This window comes from Podarcis muralis, chromosome 1, assembly GCF_964188315.1.
Source record: "Podarcis muralis chromosome 1, rPodMur119.hap1.1, whole genome shotgun sequence".
Classification (NCBI taxonomy): Eukaryota; Metazoa; Chordata; class Lepidosauria; order Squamata; family Lacertidae; genus Podarcis; species Podarcis muralis.
In genome coordinates, this window is record NC_135655.1 from 28850393 (window position 1) to 28873124 (window position 22732).

At 43.6% G+C, this 22732-nt stretch overlaps 1 protein-coding gene across 19 annotated transcripts in view; it reads right to left on the reverse strand.

Annotated features, from left to right (window-relative positions):
• NRXN3 (neurexin 3) overlaps positions 1-22732 on the reverse strand; it is a 1192693-nt gene that overhangs the window by 799795 nt on the left and 370166 nt on the right. For all 19 annotated transcript variants that reach the window (XM_077925136.1, XM_077925127.1, XM_077925120.1 and 16 more), the window contains one exon: positions 20285-20668. In XM_077925136.1, coding sequence (XP_077781262.1) covers positions 20285-20668 — 384 coding nt within the window. The remainder of the gene's footprint in view (positions 1-20284; positions 20669-22732) is intronic.

Here is a 22732-nt window from a genome sequence, read left to right on the forward strand (position 1 = left end):
TAATGTATGCTGGGGTACAGCTTTTCTTCTAAACTTTTAGGTGTGGATTGGAATCCCCCTAACTGCCACTCACCCTTGTACAGGAGGTTTGTGCTCACATGTTGGAATATTTGTCCTTCTTTCCTTAGCTATCTGACCCTTGTACCATCTTGCAAACGTCTTTCAAGAGTCCCTCAATTATCAAAAGTAATTCCCCATGTACTGGGGGTGAGTGAGTGGAAAAACAAATATAACATGCCTTCTGGCTCACAGAACTTTTTTTTCATAATTATCTGGCTCCTGCAATGAAACCAAATGCCCATACAGTGGTGCCTCGCAAGACGAAAATAATCCATTCCGCGAGTCTCTTCGTCTAGCGGTTTTTTCGTCTTGCGAAGCAACCCTATTAGCGGCTTAGCGGATTAGCGCTATTAGCGGTTTAGCGGCTTAGTGGCTATTAAAGGCTTAGCGGCTAAAAGGCTATTAGCGGCTTAGTGGCTTAGAAAAAGGGGGGGAGCGGGGGGAAATCGCAAGACTCGCAAGACATTTTCGTCTTGCGAAGCAAGCCCATAGGGAAAATCGTCTTGCGAAGCAACTCAAAAATGGAAAACCCTTTCGTCTAGCGGGTTTTTCGTCTTGCGAGGCATTCGTCTTGCGGGGCACCACTGTATAACTGAGGAAATAGAACACAGCAACTCTGTGGAAGCTAAAACACATCTGGGTCCAGCCAGTACTAGGATGGTGGACCACATGAGAAACCTACAATGCTGGAAGAAAGGAGGGGCAAATAAATATTAGCTAGATTCTGACATCCATTAATTTATTGGGTTTAGAAGGGTTTCCCTCCCCTCAAACTTTTAATGCTATGTATATTTGATTCTGTTTCAGAAATCAGTAGTTAAAATTCTGGTAACTTTTCTTCCACCTACCTAGAGTCTTGTTCATCAATCATAGACCTAAACTATTTCACACCAGCTCCTTGGTGCTTTTGTAAAAGTAGCCCAGGGAGCTCATTATGTCAAGCACACTATATATTATCTTGCCTTTTTTTGATAGTGTACATTTTGCTAGAATGATCCTGATGGTTTCTCACCATAGTTTCACTGAGTGTCCCAGATGCCACTTTGACATTGCATATTTTAAACAGACAGGAGACAGCATTTGGGCTTATTATCTTGACAAAGGTCAGCTGGTAAAACTGTTAGGGCTCTGTTCCTCTTTAGTGTCGTGCAATTCCAGCATTGTTGCCGAGCTGATAAATAAATTCAATCAAGTTTCTGCACAAAAGAAGCTCTGACAGACAAAGAAAGGAGAGGTCTGTGCACGGCGTTTCATAAGGGCAATCAACGATTTTATCTCTCTAATGCAAAAGCATTAGCAAGGATTTTACCCTTGAGTGCCTTAACCTCAAGAGCATTCATTTTACCAGATCTGCCTCTATAGCCCCAAAGTGGCAGGACTCCATTGAAAGCACAGCATTAGGAGCATTGATTACAAGAAATGGTAAACAAAAGGATGTTGCAGTGCTCTTAAGGGCCACTCATGGGGTGTTTTCAAAAATGGTTACATTAAAAGCCACCCCTTCTTGAAACCCAGCAAGCAAAGTTACATGAAGCCTGAAATCATTCGCTCCTCTACAACAGGCGCTGGATTTGGCAGATTTAATAAAACGATTATTACAACTATCAAGATTATTGCCTGCTGGATCAGGCCGGTGGTGCATCTAGTTCAGCATCTTGTTCTCACAGTGGCCAACCAGATGTCCACGGAGAGCCTGAAAGAAGGATCTGAGCTCAACTCAGCCCACCTCTGATTCCTAACAACTTGAATTCAGAAGCACAATGCCTCCAACATTGGTGACTGAAAATAGCTATCAGCATTAGCAGCCACAGATAGCCTTAGATGATGATGATTAAATTTTGTACATTAATATAATACACATATACAGTGGTACCTCGGATTACATACGCTTCAGGTTACAGACTCCACAAAACCCAGAAATAGTACCTTAGGTTAAGAAATTTGCTTCAGGATGAGAACAGAAATTGTGCAGCAGCGGCGCAGCAGCAGCAGGAGGCCCCATTAGCTAAAGTGGTGCTTCAGGTTAAGAACAGTTTCAGGTTAAGAACAGACCTCCAGAACGAATTAAGTTCTGAACCTGAGGTGCCACTGTATAAATTTATTAATGATTATGATGATCAAGACTATATCTTGCCTTACTTAAAAGAAAAAGGCAACTTAGAGAACAATTATTTTCATGGGGCATGAAATTAGCCAGCACTGTGTTTTGGGGGGGGGGCCTGGGCAAGCTGCCCAAGCAGGCCCTCTTCCCTGAGTTGAACTACTTCCTCCTCAACCTTGTTGCCAATGCTCATGTGCTTGTGCCCTTCCTCTAGGCCCAATCTTCATGGCTGCCAAGAGCGTAAGGGAAAGGCAAGTGTTGGCTGCTGGTCCTTCCCCTTGTGCTTCTCCCTGTTTCTTCACCCAGAAAGTGCAGTCAAAGAAGCAGCAGGCCCCATGGGTAGGCACCGCAGTGCTGCCGCCACCCCCCAAGAAAGGCAACCCTTGATTCCAGTTTGCAAAACCCTGGCTAAACCACAGAGGAAACTGAAGCTGATTTCCTACTGAACTCTGCTACTTGGATTCCCAAGGCAAAGTGGGAGACGGGGGCTGGAAGGGAGGTGGAGAGAATGCTTTTTTATGGAAAACCTGTATCTCTAGAGCGCTCTATGCACAAGCTTCAAAACAACACAGCAAACACTGCAGTTCCACACTATGCTAAGGTCTAGTATCTAGTAATTTTGACAATTACTGAAACACAACACAGGAAGATGTCCAGGAGGAGCTCAAGCACCTCCTCGGAACTGCATGTGCCTCCTTTGGAAGAATCAGTTCATACTTCATGAATCACAGGCCTTAAAGAGACTGGATCAGTGGTCCTATATCCTGCCTCAAACAAGGGGCTTCCCTGTCTGCATTCAAGCTTGAGACTCTCTCTCTCTCTCTCTCTCTCTCTCTCTCTCTCTCTCTCTCTCTCTCTTTCAGAATTCAGTGCATTCTACCAGGTGTGACCTTTCCAAACAGTGGCGGCGGCTGTGCTTTTGCATCCACGTTCCATATCGGACAACATCTCCAGCCCATCCATCAAAATGTCCAAGTGGTGATTGCATATCTTCATATGGAGAGGGAGTCAATTAAGGGTGAGTCATTAATGTGAAATCATTCCACTTCTCCCAAAATGAATAGAAGTGAATTGGCACAGTGTTGGGCCGGTGCCGACTTCTCAGTTGGACACGAGTGGATCAGAGTGGAAGCACAGAGACAGAGTGAACTCATTTCATAGATAGCATCTCCAAGCCCAATATGGTAATTTCAAAATTTGGAAATAATTTCTTATGACAAATGAATCCACTTCTTCCCAGCCATTTTCTCATCAAGGCATTTCACTTCATCAATGCCAACAGTAACTGCTTGCCTTGGCAAAAAAACCCAAAAAAACCCTGAAGGCAACAGAAGAAGAGAGAGAGAAGAATCAAGAACCAAGATGGGGCAATGCCAACTCTGAAATGGGACTCCTGACACTTTGTGACCTAGAGAGGCAATGGAGCTTGGATCCAGCAAATGAGCTCAGGGAATTCAATAGGAGAGAAGAGAGATATGACATTCAAGGCTGGTTCACACATTTACACAGAGGCAAAGCTAGGTTTGCTTCCAAGTATACACTCTACAGAACGGGCAGCCAACTATTAGTCTCTGATAAGTAGACCTGTACGGTGTGCATGTTATTACATGTGCTTCCATCACATTTTGTCTTTACAATACTAAATGTATACTTGACACATCTTACTGTAAGTGCACCTCAGTTGTGGAAGGCACTCCCCAGAAATCTAGCATCTGCACTGCAGCATTTTCAGCACCAGATGAAGACCTCCCCTCTGCCCAGGGCTTTTCAATCGTCAATTTGCAACTTTTCTTTTCTTTTTTTAGTGCTTTTAAGATCTTTGGAACTGTTGCCTCCCCACCCCCACTTTTTAGGTTGAAATCTGAATTTATTCTGTTGGTGGTTTTATTCTGTTTTAGATTTCATTCTTATTTTTTATTATATTTTATATATGTATAAATCACCCAGAGAACCTTTTGCTATTGGGTGGCATATAAATACAGTAAGTATGTAAAACAAAAATACATACAATGCAACGTAATGTATGAAGTGGCTTGTTGATTTATGTCCATATAGCCCAAACCTATGCAAGGCTGGCTTGGCTGAACTACATGGACTATTTATTATGCAAGTGTTTCACAAAACATTTGAGCCTGAAAGTTTAAATCTTCCCTCCCATACATGCAAGCACATATGGGATCATACTCCCAATCTTTTCAGCAAAAAAAGGGAGAGCGCTTTTCAGAGTTTTCCTATACAACTCTTCTTATATAAAAAGCTACTGATGAGAATATTTCCTATATATTAATTTGGAGCAGGGATTAGTGCGGTAATAATTAAAACAAACATAATTATACTTATCCCTTCCCCTCTGAAATTAGATTAATGATGGTGATATTTCCACACCAAAGCATGCTTCAGACATCATTGCCTGTGTCAGGACTAAGCAGAGCTGGGAGCACACAGCAAAGGGGAAGAGGATTCATGGGTGGATGAGGGGATTCATTTCTCCCCCCTCTCTTAATTCACATGGACAGATCTGAGAACTCCCACACAGAAAAGGAAACAGGGATACATTTCAGTGCTGTCAGAGAAATGTAGGTGCACATTTTAATTTCGTTGAGAAATTACTCCATTCCAGTAAGCAAGCAGGGTATGTTTGTGCCCTACTTTACTTTAAACAGAGGGGTCTATTTAAAGGGTTGTCCAGTCCAAGGCCATTTCAAAGATGAAGAAGAAGAAGAAGAAGAAGAAGAAGAGGAAGAAGAAGAAGAGGAGGAGGAGGAGGAGGAAGAGGAGGAGGAGGAGGAGGAGCTTGGATTGGATATCCTGCTTTATCACTACCCGAAGGAGTCTCAAAGCGGCTAACAATCTCCTTCCCCTTCCTCCCCCACAACAAACACTCTGTGAGGTGAGTGGGGCTGAGAGACTTCAGAGAAGTGTGACTAGCCCAAGGTCACACAGCAGCTGCATGTGGAGGAGCGGGGACGCGAACCCGGTTCCCCAGATTACGAGTCTACCACTCTTAACCACTACACCACACTGGCTCTCAAGAAGGAAGAGTAGTTGTTTTGAAATTGCTCAAACATATAGCTCAGTGAGTAGAGCATGAGACTCTTAATCTCAGGGTTAAGGGGTTGAGCCTCACGTTGGCCAAAAGATTCCTGCATTGCATAGATGACCCTTGTGGTCCCCTCCAACCCTGCAAGTTTATGATTATGTGATTCTAATAGCCCTGGACAGGAGACTGAGCCAACACACAAGTCAATGGGTAACAATCTTCCTACCATGACTCACTCTCACTCTCTTTCTCTTTCTCTTTCTCTTTCTCTCTCTCTCTCTCTCTCTCTCGGGGGGGGGGGGGCGGCGGCTGGTAAATTGCAATGTTTGCTGACAATATATGTTCAAAATGTTCAAAGTTACCCCAATCATCATCAAGCCACCTTTCTTGTTAAGAAGAGCACAGATATCGACTGAGTACAGCCATGGTTTTTCTGGCAAGGCAAAAGCTTCCTGTGCTGGCCCACAATGAAGTTTACTTTTGGTGCAACAATGCATGACAATCTATTAAAGGCTCTGATGATCACATTATACACCCAGTGTACAAGTTCCCTCCCTGCCCCCCCCACATACTTGTGCTATATGAAATCAAGGATATAGAACCACAGATCATTTTTCAATTGTTGCATCACTGAAATAATAAAGATGGATGGTTGGGCTTTTTAATGAATCTTTTATTGTTCGTTCATCCTCCCTAAATGTGGATTAATTACTTGGTTTATTTACAGTACATTAGGAAATTCGAAGGAACTGTCAAGCACTCAGGGTCATTTGCTAGGATATGCTTTTTCCTCCTCCAAAGCTGGAGGTCACATAAGTCTTATACAGATGCCACTTGCATAAAAGACAAAGGAACTGCAAAGGTCCAACTGAGTGTCTTCACAGAATCATAGAATTGGAGAGTTGGAAGGGACTAAAGGGTCATGGAGTCCAACCCCCTGCAATGCAGGAATCTCAGCTAAAGCGTCCATGACAGTGTGGGTTATCTGTGAGAAGTCTAGTACTGTGGCCCTACCTTATTTATGTACCCCTATGATGTTATAGTTTATAATTATTGTGTAATGTTTTATTTCTGACTATCGGTCGAATAAAGGAAATTGATTGATTGATTGATTGATTGATTGATTGCATCCATGACAGATGTGTGAGCAAATTCCATGATTTAGCTATGCACTCTGTAAAGAAGTACCATATTTTGCCTGCCCTGAATCTTCCAACGTTCAATTTTATTATATGTCCTTGAATTCTAATTAAAATAGCAGCCACCAGCAATAGCACTTGTTTACTAGACCGGCTTCTTTGTCGCTGCTGTACTCAGACGCCTCAAGGTAAGGGAGGAGGAGGGAAGCCACCATTGCCAGAGGGACAGGGGGTGGCAGGAACACTTCGTTGCCACTGCCACCAGGAAAGTCCACCACCTCTCGTGGGAGTCTGTTCCACTGTTGAACAGCTCTTACTGTCAAAAAAAAATTCCGAATGTTTAGTCGGAATCTCCTTTCTTGCAAATTGAAGCCATTGGTTCTAGATTCAGGTAGGTAACCATGCTGGTCTGACACAGTCAAAATAAATAAATAAATAAAAATTAAAAAATTGTCTAGTAGCACCTTAGAGACCAAGTAAGTTTGTTCTGGGTATGTATAAGCTTTTGTGTGCACGCACACTTCTTCACCTGAAGAAGCTTATACCCAAAACAAATTTATTTGAAGATAGCTATCATTTTTCTTCTCAGTCTCCTCTTTTCCAAGCTAAACATACCCAGCTCCTTCAAGCGCTGCTCATAAGGCTTAGTTTCCACACTCATCATCATCTTGATTGTCCTCCTCTGCACACATTCCAGCTTGTCAGCATCCTTCCTAAATTGTGATGCCCAGAACTGGACCCAGTATTCCAAGTGTGGTCTGACCCAGGCAGAATAGAGTGGTACTATTACTTCCCTTGATCTGGACACTATACTTCTGTTTTTGCAGCCTAGAATAGCATTGGGGGTTTGGGGGGGGGGGTGTTGGCTGCTGCATCACACTGTTGATTCATGTTAAGCTTGAGGGTCCACTAAGACCCCTAGATCCTTTTCACAGGTACTACTGGCAATCCAGGTGTCTCCCATATCATATTTGTGCAGATGGTTCTTCCTGCCTAAGTGCAGAGCCTTACATTTGTCCCTATTGAAATTCATTTTGTTAGCCTAGGCCCCATTCTCCAATCTGCTAAGGGCATACTGAATCCTAATTCTGTCTTCTGCAGCATTAACGACCCCTCCCAGTTTGGTGTCATCTGCAAATTTGATGAACATCCCCATAATTCCTTCACCCAAGTTGTCTTATTTTGTTATAAATGGTTTCCACACTACATCTTTAGAAAGCAATGGTACCTACAGGAGCACTTGTGTTACTTAGGATACCAGCAAAGATCTGCCCATCTCCAAGTTCCCTTGTCATCCAAAGTGCACCTGGTGACTACTGCCAAGATATGGGAGGTGCCCACTAGGCACACTTTCCAGAAACAACTGATGACATTTTTGTTTCCCAGCTAGATGAATTGGTCTCTGCCCTGTGTTTCTTCTTAGTATTGTTTTAAAATGCATTTGCTACTGTTTCCTGTGTTGCCTTTAGCTGTTTCGACTGTATTTTGCATATCACCTTAATACACATGTGGAAAACAATAAGCAATAAACAAATACAACTGATAGAGGGATATTTTTGGTCCTGGTGCCCTGATTTTTGAGAGCTTGTCTTGCCAGAGAAGTTCATCCGGTGCCTTTCTTTATGCCACTGTGGCATCTGATCGAGGACTTTTACTCTTCCCAACCTTATAATTCACTCTGTTCCATTTTCTCTCCCATAAGGACAACCTCACTAATCCTATATCCCAAAGCAGGGCATGCACATCTACATTATTCCTGCCACGTGCCTGGTAAGCTTTGGTGTGGAATCCTCCAGGGACAATTCCACAGACTCTCTAGCTTGTTCTCTTACTGAATAGCCTGGATGTTCTTAACACTGAACTGAAATGTAGCTTTCATGAAATGTACAATAATAGCTTCTTGTTCTATTCATGGTGGAAATGGCGAGCAGTTTGCCATCTCTGACATGAGGTCCTTATACATATCTGAAGAATTTCAACACATCATATCTTTTCCCCAGGATGAAAAGCCCAAGTCACAGATAGGATTAGCAGATCATTAGCCATCTTTATAAATATCTCATAAATTCTTCAATCTTACATCATATCTCTTCAATTGCAATGGTGAGCAATGAGTAAAATCTACCTGAATGGAGCAGTGCCTATGTTCAGTTACTTGTATACAGGATGGCAGTTTGGACACCTTTTTTGCGGGGGGGTGGGGGATGGGACTATTTCATGTTGGAGTCCTGCTATTTACATCCAAGGCCACTTGCCTTCTCACTTGCATCCCTTACTGGGGGTGGAGGGATCACGGGGCTAGGATCATAAGAAAATTAGAAGTGACCTCTGTGAAGCCCACAAGCAATACAGAGGTGCCTCAGGTTACATACGCTTCAGGTTACATACTCCGCTAACCCACAAATAGTGCTTCAGGTTAAGAACTTTGCTTCAGGATAAGAACAGAAATTGGGCTCCAGTGGCGCGGCGGCCACAGGAGGCCCCATTAGCTAAAGTGGTGCTTCAGGTTAAGAACAGTTTCAGGTTAAGAACGGACCTCCGGAACAAATTAAGTACTTAACCTGAGGTACCACTGTAACTCCCTCCTACTCATGTCCTGACATTGTTTGGAATTATCTTGTTCCACCCTGGGATGCGAACCTTAGTGGCAGCAATGTCCACACAGAGAAACATCTCTGAACACATATATAGGTAGAAAGCATTTTTGCTATGACTGAACATTATCAGATGAGCACTATGAAGTTAGATTAGATGGCCCTTGGGGTTCCTTCTAACTCTACAGTTCTCTGATTCTAAGTCCAGAAACAGATATTATGCTGGAATAAGAGTGCAAGGAAACATGGAAGGTATTGCTTTATTTCTCACGGGGAAGATTAATACATGTATCTGTGAACAAATTTGTCCTGATATATCCACCAAACTACGTCATCTGCCCAGCTAAAGAGATTGATTGCATATAGGTTAACTACTAAATAGCAAAGAACAGTGAAAAGTTGTCTTAAGAAATGGGAAACACTGAATAAAATTTGGAGCCACATCTCAGACTCCCATTCCGCAGAGAAGAATCGGGAAGGATGCTTGCAAATTTCATTTCAAATGCTCTCAGATTTTCTAGCTGTCAAGGGAGAAAACACAGTTGGGAATTGTCGGATCGATGAACTGCCTTGTCAGAAGGTCCAATCACCTAAAGACCATGAAATTATCTTCCCCAAATGCTGTAATCAACTCTACTATGCAATTAGGTGAAAACACACTCTGCCACAGGAATGGGTAACATTAGGATTACAGGCATAGGTTGTAATCCATTCATCTGAGAGTTAGCCACATTCAAGTCAAAGAGAGTTACTTCTATTGAAGACATGTGCAGGGTTACATTGCAAAAGCAGCTGGGATCCCAAAAATATACATCTTAGGTGTCAAAAGCCTGGGTAAAGAGGTGTGTCTTCAGCATTTGCTGTAAGCTGTACAATGAAGAACCCAGGTACACCTCTATGGGGTGTTCCACAATTTAGGGCTGACACAGAGAATTATCTCTCTCAACCCACCTCCAGCCTGAGTTTATGAGGGCAGTTAAGCAACCAAGAGGGGCCCCCTCTGCTAATCTTAACACCTGATTGGGTCTGTAGGAAAGGAGGTGGCCTTTCAGGTATTGGGGCCTGAGTTATTCAGGGCTTTAAAAACTAATATGAGCACCTTGAATTGAATGGCTCTGATTACTCAGTTCCACATCTCATTCGATCCTACTTTAGCTGATAATACATTTTCTTTGTGGTTTCAATTTACTAAATGGTGCCCACCAAAACATTCAAGAGAGCTCCGTCTCCTGGTATATCTTGCTCTTTTTAGAGTTTAAGAATCTTTTGAGCAATTGTATTTCCAAGTGATATCTAGCCTTGCGTTGCGAGGCCTCGTGACCACCCCATTCCCTAAGGTGTAAATAACTAGACAACCTGCAGCATATTGGTTTTGGGATCAAATAAGGCCACAATTTCATTTGCTACAAATGTGAAGGTTTGGCCATAGGCACTGGGGCAACAGTGCATGTCACTCCCACCGGTCTCCTGGGAGTGTTTCTAAGGGTGAAGCCAGTGTCAAATTGGGGTGTGTCCCCCTGATGGAGGAGTGGTATGGCCCTAGCCCCCATCTGGGCACTGGACAGAAGCCACTCCCCCTTGATCCTTTTAACAGGATACTCTTACCCATGGGGGGGGGGGAGCAGGCAGAGGCTACAACCTCCCCTCCAACCAAGACTAGGCTTACCTTGTGCCTATCCACCTTACAAAGTTGTGATGATTGCTATGAGGTAGGCAAGAACCCAAATGGTGGGCCCAATTTGCCAGATGGGAAAAATTCCTGCCTGGCCCCTAAATCTGGTGACCCACATAGTCCATAGCAAGGTTGTACCATGCGCAAAAAACAACAACAACCCTAATCTGAGGGTGGGAGGGTTGGAGAACCAGCAGCAGAAGAAGAAGAGTTTGGATTTGATATCCCGCCTTTCACTCCCTTTAAGGAATCTCAAAGCGGCTAACATCCTCCTTCCCCTTCCTCCCCCACAACAAACACTCTGTGAGGTGAGTGGGGCTGAGAGACTTCAAAGAAGTGTGACTGGCCCAAGGTCACCCAGCAGCTGCATGTGGAGGAGCGGAGACGCGAACCCGGTTCCCCAGATTACGAGACTACCGCTCTTAACCACTACACCACACTGGCTCTCACTGTGAGAGAGAAGCTAAAAGGCCCTTCAGGCCAGGCATTTATCCTTGCCCTGGGTGCGGTGCCAATCACCACTACTGGTCAGTTGGCACCATGCCCAGGGGAACGCCCCCCCAAATTTCTGCCACCATTGGCCAATTCAGCAGCAGGAGGACGATCTGGCCTGCAATAGACCAGTTCACAGGGGAGACCCGGGGCCCGTCCGCAAAAACGCCTGCCCAAGAGAGAATAGACTTAACCCACATGGTCCTTGACTTGGACACCTTGAAGAAATGTCCAAAACATATTGGGCCCCATCTCAACTAAGTCCTTAATTTGTAGATAGCGCAGACAGCCTTGAAAACAGCCCTTCCTTTTAGTAATAGAAGAGAGACAAAACAAGAGCTGTGCAACTCACTTCACATAGTAAATAATTTTGTAGCACTTCTTATTACCCTGTAATTTTATAGCTCCTAAGTTTATTGGATACATAATGGGCAGATGTGTGCTGTCATTAAAGAGCTTTTAGGAAATGCTGCAATAAAGGTACTCAGCAGATAATAAAATGGAAGCTGAAGCCCTCTGTTTACCACCACATAACCAACAGCAGATGCATTGCCCTTCGTAAGCAGCACCCAGCAAAGTAGATAATGAAGAACAGTTGGTGCCAAGGTTAAGCAGGGAGATTCAAGCAAAGATAGACCCTGTGTAAGTTTGGCAAACTATACAGGCTTCATAATTTACTCATTCCAAGGATTCAAGTGCCAGTAATCTAGAATCATTTGCAGACTTTCTAATCAACAAATTGAAGACTTGCCTGGTTAACTGACTCACTGGTTACAGGTAGGTAGCCATGTTGGTTGGTCTGCCGTAGTCAAAACAAAATAAAAAAAGTTCCTTCCAGTAGCATCTTAGAGACCAACTAAGTTTGTTACTGAAGAAGTGTGCATGCACTCAAAAGCTCATACCAATATCAAACTTGGTTGGTCTTTAAGGTGCTACTGGAAGGATTTTTTTTTTATTTTGTTTCACTTTTAACTGGATATCAAATAATCTGCTGATGATATTTATTGTCACATGTCATGTGTACTTGAACAAGAATAATATGCAATGAGTTATCAGGCAGCCTGCAAGAGCCTTACATGGTCTAGTTAGGTGGCCTTAAAAAGAGTCAAGTAGGCAAACTTTGAGGATGGGCTCAGGGCTGGGACTGGGCAAAGACATAAGCAGGAAGCATTACTGCTCAAAAGGTCTTTGGGGCCCTGGAGAAGTTCCTATGCCAGCTGCTGGTCTATGCATCCAATCTCGCTAGGAGGAAGTCATCAGTGCAACTGGGGGCTTCCATTTTAGACACTTTACTACTTTACAGCTTGCAACTTGCATGGGAATTACATTCCGGGGATTGTACGTAAAGCCGAAATCCTGTATAGTTAGAACAAACCTGGAACTGCCCTCACACGTCCATCCATACATTTCTAAAGCTGGCACACAGAGTAGGCTTTGCCCCCACACCAATGCAAGACGGAGAGCTTTAAAGCTCTCCACCATGTGCACATTTAATTTGTGTGATTTCAGTTGACCAGCTACCAAGCGCATAGAGCTGTGATCACATAAGTTAAATGTGCACAAGTTGCAAGTCAACTATACACAGCCACCTAGGAAAGGGTTTAGCATTGCAAGCAAGGGATTATTGGCAATTTACTGATTTGATTACAGAGAATTATATACAGCTCCCAGGGTCAGTTCTTTACACAGGCTTGCAGCAGGGTTTCTACCTGTCCTGTTCTAAAGGAAGTGGAGGGAAAGTCTGGAAGCTGGGCAGTGCTTACCAGGACAGTGTACCAATAACTCTCTGTGCCTGAATGCAACACAACACAAGTCCACCCTTAGCTACCACTTGTATGGGAAAGGCCAGGGGTGTCCTGGACTGAGAAGCATGCTGCATGTTTGAGCTTCTTATTCTTCTCTTAGGCACTATCCAACAGCTGTGCCCTTTGCAGATATGTAACTCAGAACTGAGGGTAGAGGAAAACCGTGAAAAGCAGTCATGCAAAGGAGACAAGGACAAAGTTAATGCAAGCTGAAGAACCATGAAAGTGTTAATGGTCTGGCTTGCATGTTCTATCCAGAGAACCATGACATTTTAATGACTAAAAAAAAAAGGTGGTGCTACAAATAAGTTCTGAGGCAACTGGAACTGACAGAGTGATGGCTCTGTGCTCCCAATTTGCCAGGGTTCTGCTGATATTGTTTTAATAATCCCAACTTGTCAGTGATTAGTTTCCAAAGAGGGAAAAGGTGGGGTCAAGCTTACTGGGACCCAAATCATTTGACCTGGACGTCTGCCCTCTGATCTCAGATGTGTGGAAGCAGGGCTGTGCCAACACAGTGAGGTGGCAATGAAGCTTTGCACATACTCTGGCTGGGTCTGAATGAAGTGGTAGAATTTACTGTCAATGCAATGCTGGTCAATGCAAGTCCATGACTTTTTAAGGCTCCATTAAATTAGAAAAGCAACTCCCTGTGAGTAGAAAAATAGTGAAGCAAAGCATGAGCTAGGCTATGACATTTCTCCTTGAAATACTTGCAATACATTGTTGCTTTTCCTCATGCAATGTATTTGCCTCCTCTCAATTCTGCTGCATAGGTAGACTGGGCCTTGGAGGCATTTTCATATTTACTACCACATCCTGTGTGCCACAGCTATACCCCTACACTGAAAGCAGGTTGTGGGGCAGTGCCCTGCCTCCAGTTAATCCTTGCACCTTGCTTATTTGATAGAATCAATATATCTTCACAAAGGGGAGCTGTGGTTGGGATGTACAGAGTATTCAATTTGCTTTGTTCAAGCAATGGTACACCAAGACAGTGAAAGACATCTATGTTCAAGGCCAGTGAATTCTCCATCATACATAACATGTATAATTAAAACTTTCTTCCCTCTACCACTCTAATTAATCAATTGCTGCTTGCAGGCTTAGCTGCTGGAAATGTATTTCAGGTGAAGTGTCTGACAGAGATTGCTTCCAAGCATTCCAAGGCTTCCGTACCCCATCTGTTAGATTTTCATTAATATTATGTCTCATCCACTTGCCCCAAAGAAGAGCATTTGGCTATAGCACATGCATGCACAGAGTCCTACATTTAGTCCCCAGCATCTCCAGGTAGGACTGCGAATCTCCTTTGTATGAAATCCTGGAAAGCCACTGCCCATCAGTATAGACAATGCACAACCAGATGGACCAACGTCCTAACTCAGTGTACTACAGGTTCCGATGTAGCTATGCCTCTTCTAATCCAGAATGTGGCAGGTAAACTGGAGACTGGGAGTAGCCACCAGCACCATATAACATCGATCCTAAAGGATCTACATTGGCTCCCTGTGTCTAAGCACAATTGTAAGTGTTGGTGCTGACCTTTAAAGCCCTAAATGGCCTCGGCCGAATATACCTGAAGGAGCGTCTCCACCCCCATCATCCAGCCCAGACACTGAGGTCCAGCTCTGAGGGCCTTCTGGTGGTTCCCTCACTGTGAGAAGTTACAGGGAACCAGGCAGAGGACCTTTTTAGTAGTGGTGCCCGCTCTGTGGAGTGCCCTCCCATCAGATGTCAAGGAAATAAACATCTATCTGACTTTTAGAAGACACTTGAAGGCAGCCCTGTATAGGGAAGTTTTTAATATTTGATGTCTTACTGTGTTATAATTTGTTGGAAGCTGCCCAGAGTGGCTGAGGCAACCCAGTCAGATGGGTGGTGTTTAAATAATACTATTATTATTAATAATAATTAAAATTCTTTCCCAACCTGTCTACGAATCTACACTTCTTCCCTGCCCTCTTTGACTCTATTTCTTTTCAAACATTTCTGAATTCTTTCAGAATGTGTGTCATGGAAGCAAACTAATTTACTTAATTTGATGTTTTCCGATCACAGATCTTTAAATTTCTTGGCCCAGAGTATTATACAATATATGCAATTCTGAGGGCAGGAATGGGCTTCTGAATCAGACAGTTCTGTCCTATCTGGTTGAGTTGTACTTATGCAACCCAAAAGGACTGAAAAGTGCTTAAAATGGAAGGCTATTTTTGACACTCAGGAAAATGAACATGAAATGATGCAAGCAGTTCCAGCTCTGCCCCAGCCAAACTGGACTTTTGTGAAAGCCCAGAATGAGTTGTAACTATGATATAAATTCTTATCAGCAGATGTAGTGACACTATATCCAATACATAAGGAACTGACTCAACTCTGAATTTGCCAAGATCTTTCCATTAGTCTGTCAAATTTCACCATTTCACTGCATCTTTATGAAACGACAAGTCTTAAGTCATCCTTCCCTAACCTAATGTCCTCAATATGTCAGTGGTGGTGGGAATCCTAGCCCAAAACATCTGCAGGGCAAGAAGCTGGAGCCGGCTTTGGTGAAATAAAACATGCTCAACCCAATTGATATAAAGGAGAAGAATGCAAAACGGTCTGGATGCCAGCCAAGGTATTGTTATGGATGCCCCTAAATTCCTTGGGTGCCAAATCCCCCCTCCTAAATTTACTAGGTGTGGTTTTTTCCTGACCAAGGAATCATCCAGCAGATAAGCCATTAAGAAACAAAGGCTGGAGCTTAGCAAAGCAGAGGCTGTGCCAGCCACAAATGGGGAATAGTAAGCAAAGACAATACCAGAGCTGGGAGGGAAATGTTTCAGAATCACTGTGGGCCTGAAGTAAGCAAATTGGGGTGGGGGGGGTGTCTCAGTTTTGCAAGCCTGAGAGGAAGTGGTCAGAGCACAATATGAGCAGGGAGGGAAAATCCTCTCCAGTCTGGAAGCGGCAAGCAGGAGGCAGAGATGCAGAGGCATGGCTTACGACTCATTAAAATCTGAGACGATTGCACCTATGGGAGATGCATGATACCCTCTTGGGGTGTAATGCTGGGATTCCCTTCCAACTAAAATCAGGTTGCATATAAGTGTAAATAAACCTTCCATCATGAAGACACCACAGTCTCCTCTGTACCTCATCCCCAAGAGGAAACACAGAGCCCGGGTTAAAGTGTGCCTGCAACCCCTGGAATCTCACACCGCTCATGGAGACTGGGGGGCGTGTAACAATATGTTGCATTTCCTTCAGAAATTGGCATTTCCGGCATCAACAAATCCATCGCCAATATAACGAAACTGATTTGAATATGGTGCACGCTCTGTGCTTTAGTCAGGGCTATGCTTGGTTCTTGTTTCCGGAAAAGCCTGCAGACTGTGAGAAGGTGGCTTCACACCCGTGCAGAAACACACATCATCTCCATAATCCAGATCTTTCCGTCTGCAGAGCACCTTCATTAGCTGAGCCGCCACAGCTATTGCGCTCACCTATCGCTGCAGCTGCTGTCAGACTCTCAAGCAAATGAGAAGCCGATAGACACAGACAATGCTAATTGCTCCCTAAAACTAAGCAGAACTTTTAATGCCACTGTGACTCCATCTGTCCTTATTCCACTACCAGCCCTCTTTTTGCACTCCCTGTCATCTGTGGAGCATCTCACTCACCCTTGTTTGCCTTAATGAAACTGACGCAACATTGTATGCCAATAAAGCCTTATTGCTTGTCCATTAGGACCTATTATTATCATTTTTATTATTAGTAATTGTATTTATTTATACCCCACATTTTCCCCTGACAGAGACTTAAGGTAAGAACAACATAGGGGGGGGATTAAAAAAATTAAACATTGATAGGATTAAATCTCTCTCTCTCCCTCTCCCTCTCTCTTCTCTCTCTCTCTCTGGACTATTAAAACCATATCAATAACGGCAATGAAAACAACACAGCACCAGCCCTTTCATTAAAAGCAGTCAGCTCCCGAAAGCTTGTTGGAACAGGAAGGTCTTCATTTGCCAGCAGGACAACAAGGAGAGAGCTAGTCTTGCTTCTCTGGGGAGGGAGTTTTAGAGTCTGGGAGCAGCTATCAAGAAGACCCTTTGCTGCATCCTCACCAAGCATACCTGTGAGGGTGGCGGGATCGAGAGAAGGGCCTCTTCTGAAGATGTCAAAATCCAGGCAGGTTCGTATGAGAGGATTTGGGGGGGGGGGCTACCTTTGCTGTGTTAGATGTGCATTCTGTAGCTGACCTCCTCTGTAATGCTTTATTTTTCAATCTTTAAAATAATATTTTTGTTTCCTGTTAATTATGTTGTTTTGAATGTACACTTCATATTTTGTTCTGGATTGTTTTATTTGATGTTATAATGTAGGCTGGAAACCACTTTGAGATATTAGAACTACTAATCATCATCATCATCATCATGTCTTTCAAATAGCTTGAACCTAAGACATATAGAGCTTTATATGTCATAACCAGCACTTGGGGCAGGGGGAGGAGAGTGGTGTAACTGTTAGCAAAACAGGCATCCATTCTCTGACACACAATTCCGAACATCCAGCCCCGTCTCTACAAGAACATGAATTCTCCAACAGTCTTTGATGGTACATTTGTCTTTTTTGGGAAATAATGAGCCATGTTCCAAGCTAGGGACACACTGGGGCCTTGGGGTATATGTGTATCAAGCAAGACAGATGTTTCACAAGGCAGGGTTTCTTTTACTAATTACTCAATTTAGGTCTAGTTCTCATGGACAATTAGGCAAATTCATTTCAGGGGCAGGTTCATACCTAACACCACAGTCTGTAACAGCAAACTTGGGTAGTGGGGAGCACCAACAGAAATGGAGCCCAAACAGGGCTGCTGTTAAATAAGGAGGAGGCAATGGCATGTGTTTGGGGTTTTCTGTGAGGGGAGGGCACTGAAATTTGCAGAAGTACCAAACAAACATCTCAAAAATGTAAGGGAGCCAAAAAGTCCTCCAAAACAGCCCAGAAGGGTTTGAACATGCTCAGTTGGAAACGAAAAACAGAAAACCAAGGAGGGGAGCTGCTTCCAGCTTATAATATCCTAATGAAGGACACGGATGCTTTTTAAATGGAACCCTGAACAGAAGCACTTGTGAGGAGGATACCCTGCAACATCTTGCTGCCCATTATTCATTTTATTATTATTACTTACTGAATTTGTTAGTTGCTTTCTCTTGCCCAGGGCAACGCAAAGCAACTTGCAACCAAACAGACAGACACAAAAACCCCACAAAGATACATTAAAACAAAGAGAGAGAAAAAGAAACACATTAAAAACATCCCACCCTCTTCTAAAAGGCCACAGATAGTTAAAGACCAAAGGCCTGCTTATAGGGGAAAGTTTATATATGATGGTGCCAGGCGAGCCTCCCTGGGGAGAGCATTCCACAAATGAGGAGCCACCACAGAAAAGGCCTGTTCTCATGTTGCCACCCTCCAGACGTCTCATGTCAGGGTCCAGGTTGATTCATATCACACTTGCAGCATAGAATCTCACACACAGATACAGTACATGCTGGGTGCATATGAAGCAATTTAATGTCACACTGTTACAAATGGTCCATCACCATAAGCATTTTGGCCTGCCTTCAAAGCACTCCCTTGTCATGGTTGGACCATTATTTTGGTGAAGCTTGGACTGGTGGTGTCAATTCCCTCCTGCAAGAGTAGTGGGCCTGTTCAGGTGGCCCATCCTTGGAAAGTGAGGGAGGCTGATAGGTTCCTGGAACTAACTTAACGTTAGTTCTACCTAATGTTAATCAGTCCTACTAAGTGGCAGCACTGAACACCCTGCTCATATTAGGAAGGCAACTTCAGTGTATTGTTCGCAGATGCTGCTTAAAACCCTTTTTTGTTTTGGCAGGCCTACCCTGTATGAATGTAAATGTTCTTTAACGTGTATCTCTACAGGAGCCTGCATGTCCACACGGTTCTGGCAAGCCATAGTTTGGCTTACTGTGATGTACAAATGAGGCATAGCAGGACGTCAAGTAGAGACGGGTGAATCCATCTGTATGTCCAGCCAGTGGTGCTTTCACATGTGTCCGCTCATAAATATATTCTATCTTGTTTCTGCATACATCTGCTAATCTTTTTTTTTTTAAAGAAACAGCTGTGGCAGTAGCCTATCGAAAGGTGAACTGAGGCAATCCACCACTTGTCAAAAGTGTTCCTTCTTTCTTTCACGTGGCTTCAGAAGCATCCTTGCAATAACTTGGATCAGAAGGACTAGGAATTTCCTTGGCTCCCAGAATCACACAACAGCCTCCTGAGCTAATGACTCAGGTGTTCCTATTCCTTGCTTGGAGAAGGAAAGACATACCTAGGAGATCCTCCCAATGGTTCGTAGCCAAGGCCTTGTGAGAGCATTTTAGGTAAGATTCCACTTTATCTCTACTATAATATTACCAATAAATTTGCCTCAGAAAAAGGAAATGGGAGAATTTGTGCTACCACTTTGGTTTGGCTTTTTAAAAACCTCAAAAATAACTCCTTCTCACTCAATTCATTCTGTGCACGGCATCAGGCACAATACAAGGATGACAATAAATGGGACCGTCTGGAATTTGAACAGTGTATAGATCAAATGCCTTACATTTGCTCAGCTCCTTCTCATTTAGCCAAGAATGGATGTGTCTCTTGATTGTCTGCACCAGAAATAATTGTGTCTCATATATCCCCAGTCAGACGCCTTTAAGTGACCAGTGAGGCAAGACCATGGGGAAATGGCCCTGCGACACCTGTTGTACCCAGGAAGACTCTGCTCATCTCTTAACTGATTCCCTTGTGGTACAGGTGAATGTCAGTCCTCATTGATTATTGATTTGGATCTGACAGTCAAATGTTAGCACCGGAACAATACACAGAAGGCGACAAAATATGCTCTCTCTATCTCTTTTTCTTTCATGTGCATGTAGCAAACCAAGTTTAGCGTGATCCTGCAAACACCACCGTGGAACTGTTTATCACTGTCAATAGCATGGTACCCTCCAGATATTGCAGAACCCCAATTCCCATCATCCCAGACCATTTCCTGTGTTGGCTGGGATGGACCGGAGTCGTGAAATTCCCACAATCCTTTTCCTTCAGAAGGATCATGAGAACTAGAGGTCATACATACAATAGGTGGTGGATTTTATGCACACCCTGAATGTCCCACTACACATGCAGTGCACTAGAAAGGATCTTTAAAAGAATGGCTACGCATTGGAGGCTATAAGGGTTAGTCTGAACCCCTGATTTCATATGTGGCAGGACTGTAGGGGAAAGTGCATTTGGGCTAAGTTAGTGTGCCACATAGCGTGGCTCAGTATAGCTCAGGACAGAAGTTCCCCTCTCTGGTTGCTGGACTTACCCCGCTCACACGTTCTTCCCCAGTAGCCAGTACCAGTGCAGTCGCAGATGAAGCGGTTCCAGCCATCTTTGCAAACAGCATTGTTCTTACAGGGATAGCTGTCGCACTGCTTGGTGTTGTGCCGACTGCAGGATGATTTGACCCCGGCAGCGTTCTGCTGTTCCGCCAGCTGCCGGATGTTCTTGCTCCGCCCATCGATGAAGAGATCTCGGATGCAGCCCACATAGCCATAGTTCAACATGGCTGTCCAGAGCTCAGTAGGGAGGACGAGGCCTGCCCGGTTTTCAGGCAGTCCGCCCAGATACATGTCCCCTTCCAGATCCAAGATCTCACTCTCCCCACTAGCAGTGAAGGGTGTCCGTCTGCTGTTCACCGATATGGTGCCTGAAAGAAAGAGATCACATCAGCCAGCAGCCACAGTTGTGGCACAAGTCAAGTTCCCGTGGCAGTTTGAATCCTGGTGAAAGGATGGGGTTTGGGCACAGGAGAGTGAAGATGTCAGCTGAGACAAAACACAGCTGACACAGAAAACTTGTCCTGAAATGCTTTGCTGCCCTCTGCTAAGCCTGTCAAAAAACAGAGGCACAGAATAATAAAACTGATAGGTTGGAAGACAAACGAAGGACGTCCAACCCAATCCTCTGCAGTGATGCAGGAACCTCAAATGGCTATTTTTGCACATAGCCTTGAAAGTCCTACATCAACAATCTGGCAGTCTGGTGCAGGAAGATTTGGGAGGAAGAGCAAGTGTTCTCTCTTAGGCTCATGCTGGAACTCAAGACAGTACACACCTCGATACAGTGCACAGTGCAGATCTCAAGGATTAATGTGAAATAACTGCATCACAAAGCCCTGGTGCACACCTGGCCCACAAATTTAAGCCCACTCATGTATACGAAAATAATGCATCCTGTAGTTTTTCAAATTACAGTGAGGACAGAAAGAATACTAAGGAAGAGGGATCCATAGCTTGGTTAGAGACCATATTGATCTGCATGCTGAAGGTCCAGATTGCAGTTTCTGGAAACTCTAGGGATAGGGGAACTGAATTCCTGGTCTACAGACCAGGAGCAGCAGTGCATTGGGGTCGTCCCACCTTAGCTGCCACCCACCTGCTGACCTTTTTTCATGGGCATTAACATTTGGAGATTGCCCCATTGAAATAGATGGGACAAGCTTCTTCCTCTAAAGAGACCATAAAGCTACAGGATCTCCTTCTATTAAAAACAGAGTAATACTGTTTAAAATCCCATCTACTTGAAGCAGGAAAATTCAGCACAAAAGTAGCTCTGTCCCACTAAAATCACCTGTACTTTGAAGTGCTGAACTATGGTTGGATTCTGCACTTTCTAATCCACCCACAATACAGCATTATTGTCCCGTTGATTTCCATAGAAAATAGCAAAGCTTGTGAGCACACATGCTTCACATAAATGGGGCTTAATGAATACAATCATATAATCACTAACTGAACCCCATGTGGCTTACATCTGAGTAGACATGTATAGAATTGCACTACAAAATGTTCAGCTTGGCTTGGATTCTGCCTTCTTCCTTTTATATTTCTAATGCTAAATGTTGCTACCCAGAGGCCAGATATCTGCCATATATGTAAGCAAGACTAAGAAGCAATGAATGCTGCTGATTGAATTTATCCTCGCAAGTTAATTAAATGCAAACCAACCTGCCCCACACAAAAATCAATTATTTGATTACTTATTTACATCCCCATAAAATGCTGGAATTTCTCAACAACAAGCACAGCTGTTGCAAACCTGCTAACATTAAACTATAGTCGGGTTGAAGAAAAAAAAATACAAATTTCTCCTAGACCCCTGAGAATATTTTTCTGGCTAAAAAATTAATACCTAAGTAAACTAGAGAATTCTGTACTATCTACTGAAGATACGTTGTTTTGAAAAAGCAGAAACATCAAATTCCAGCACCATTCATCCCACATCCAGTCTCCCTCTATATATGATACCCAACTGCAGTGTGGATTTAAAAAACAAAAACTTGGAAGCTGGAATGGCATAAGGGAGTACAAAAAATAGAATCTCCACAATGAATTTAACAGCAAATATTTAAATGTCTCGTAGTACCAAAGGAATTGAATGCCTGCCCTAGGAATTTGTAACATCCCTCCCACTCCCAGCTTTTCAACAATAACCTTTGTTATTGCTTTTCTCAAAATCCCAGGGGTGGATTTCATCTTAGAAGGAAGCTTGACATTCTACCTGGATTTTGTTGCAAATTAAATCTGATGGCAGTATAAGGATTTCCAAAACTCTCGTGTGAAATTATACTAGATTTATTTATTCCTGCTTCCCTTGAGATTCCCCAGATGCTCCATGCTGGGGGAAACACGTGTTTGATTTGAATTTCACATTAGGAGGAACTTCGGTGGCAACTCTTGCCTGGCATAGTAGCGATGATGGCTAGGTTCAG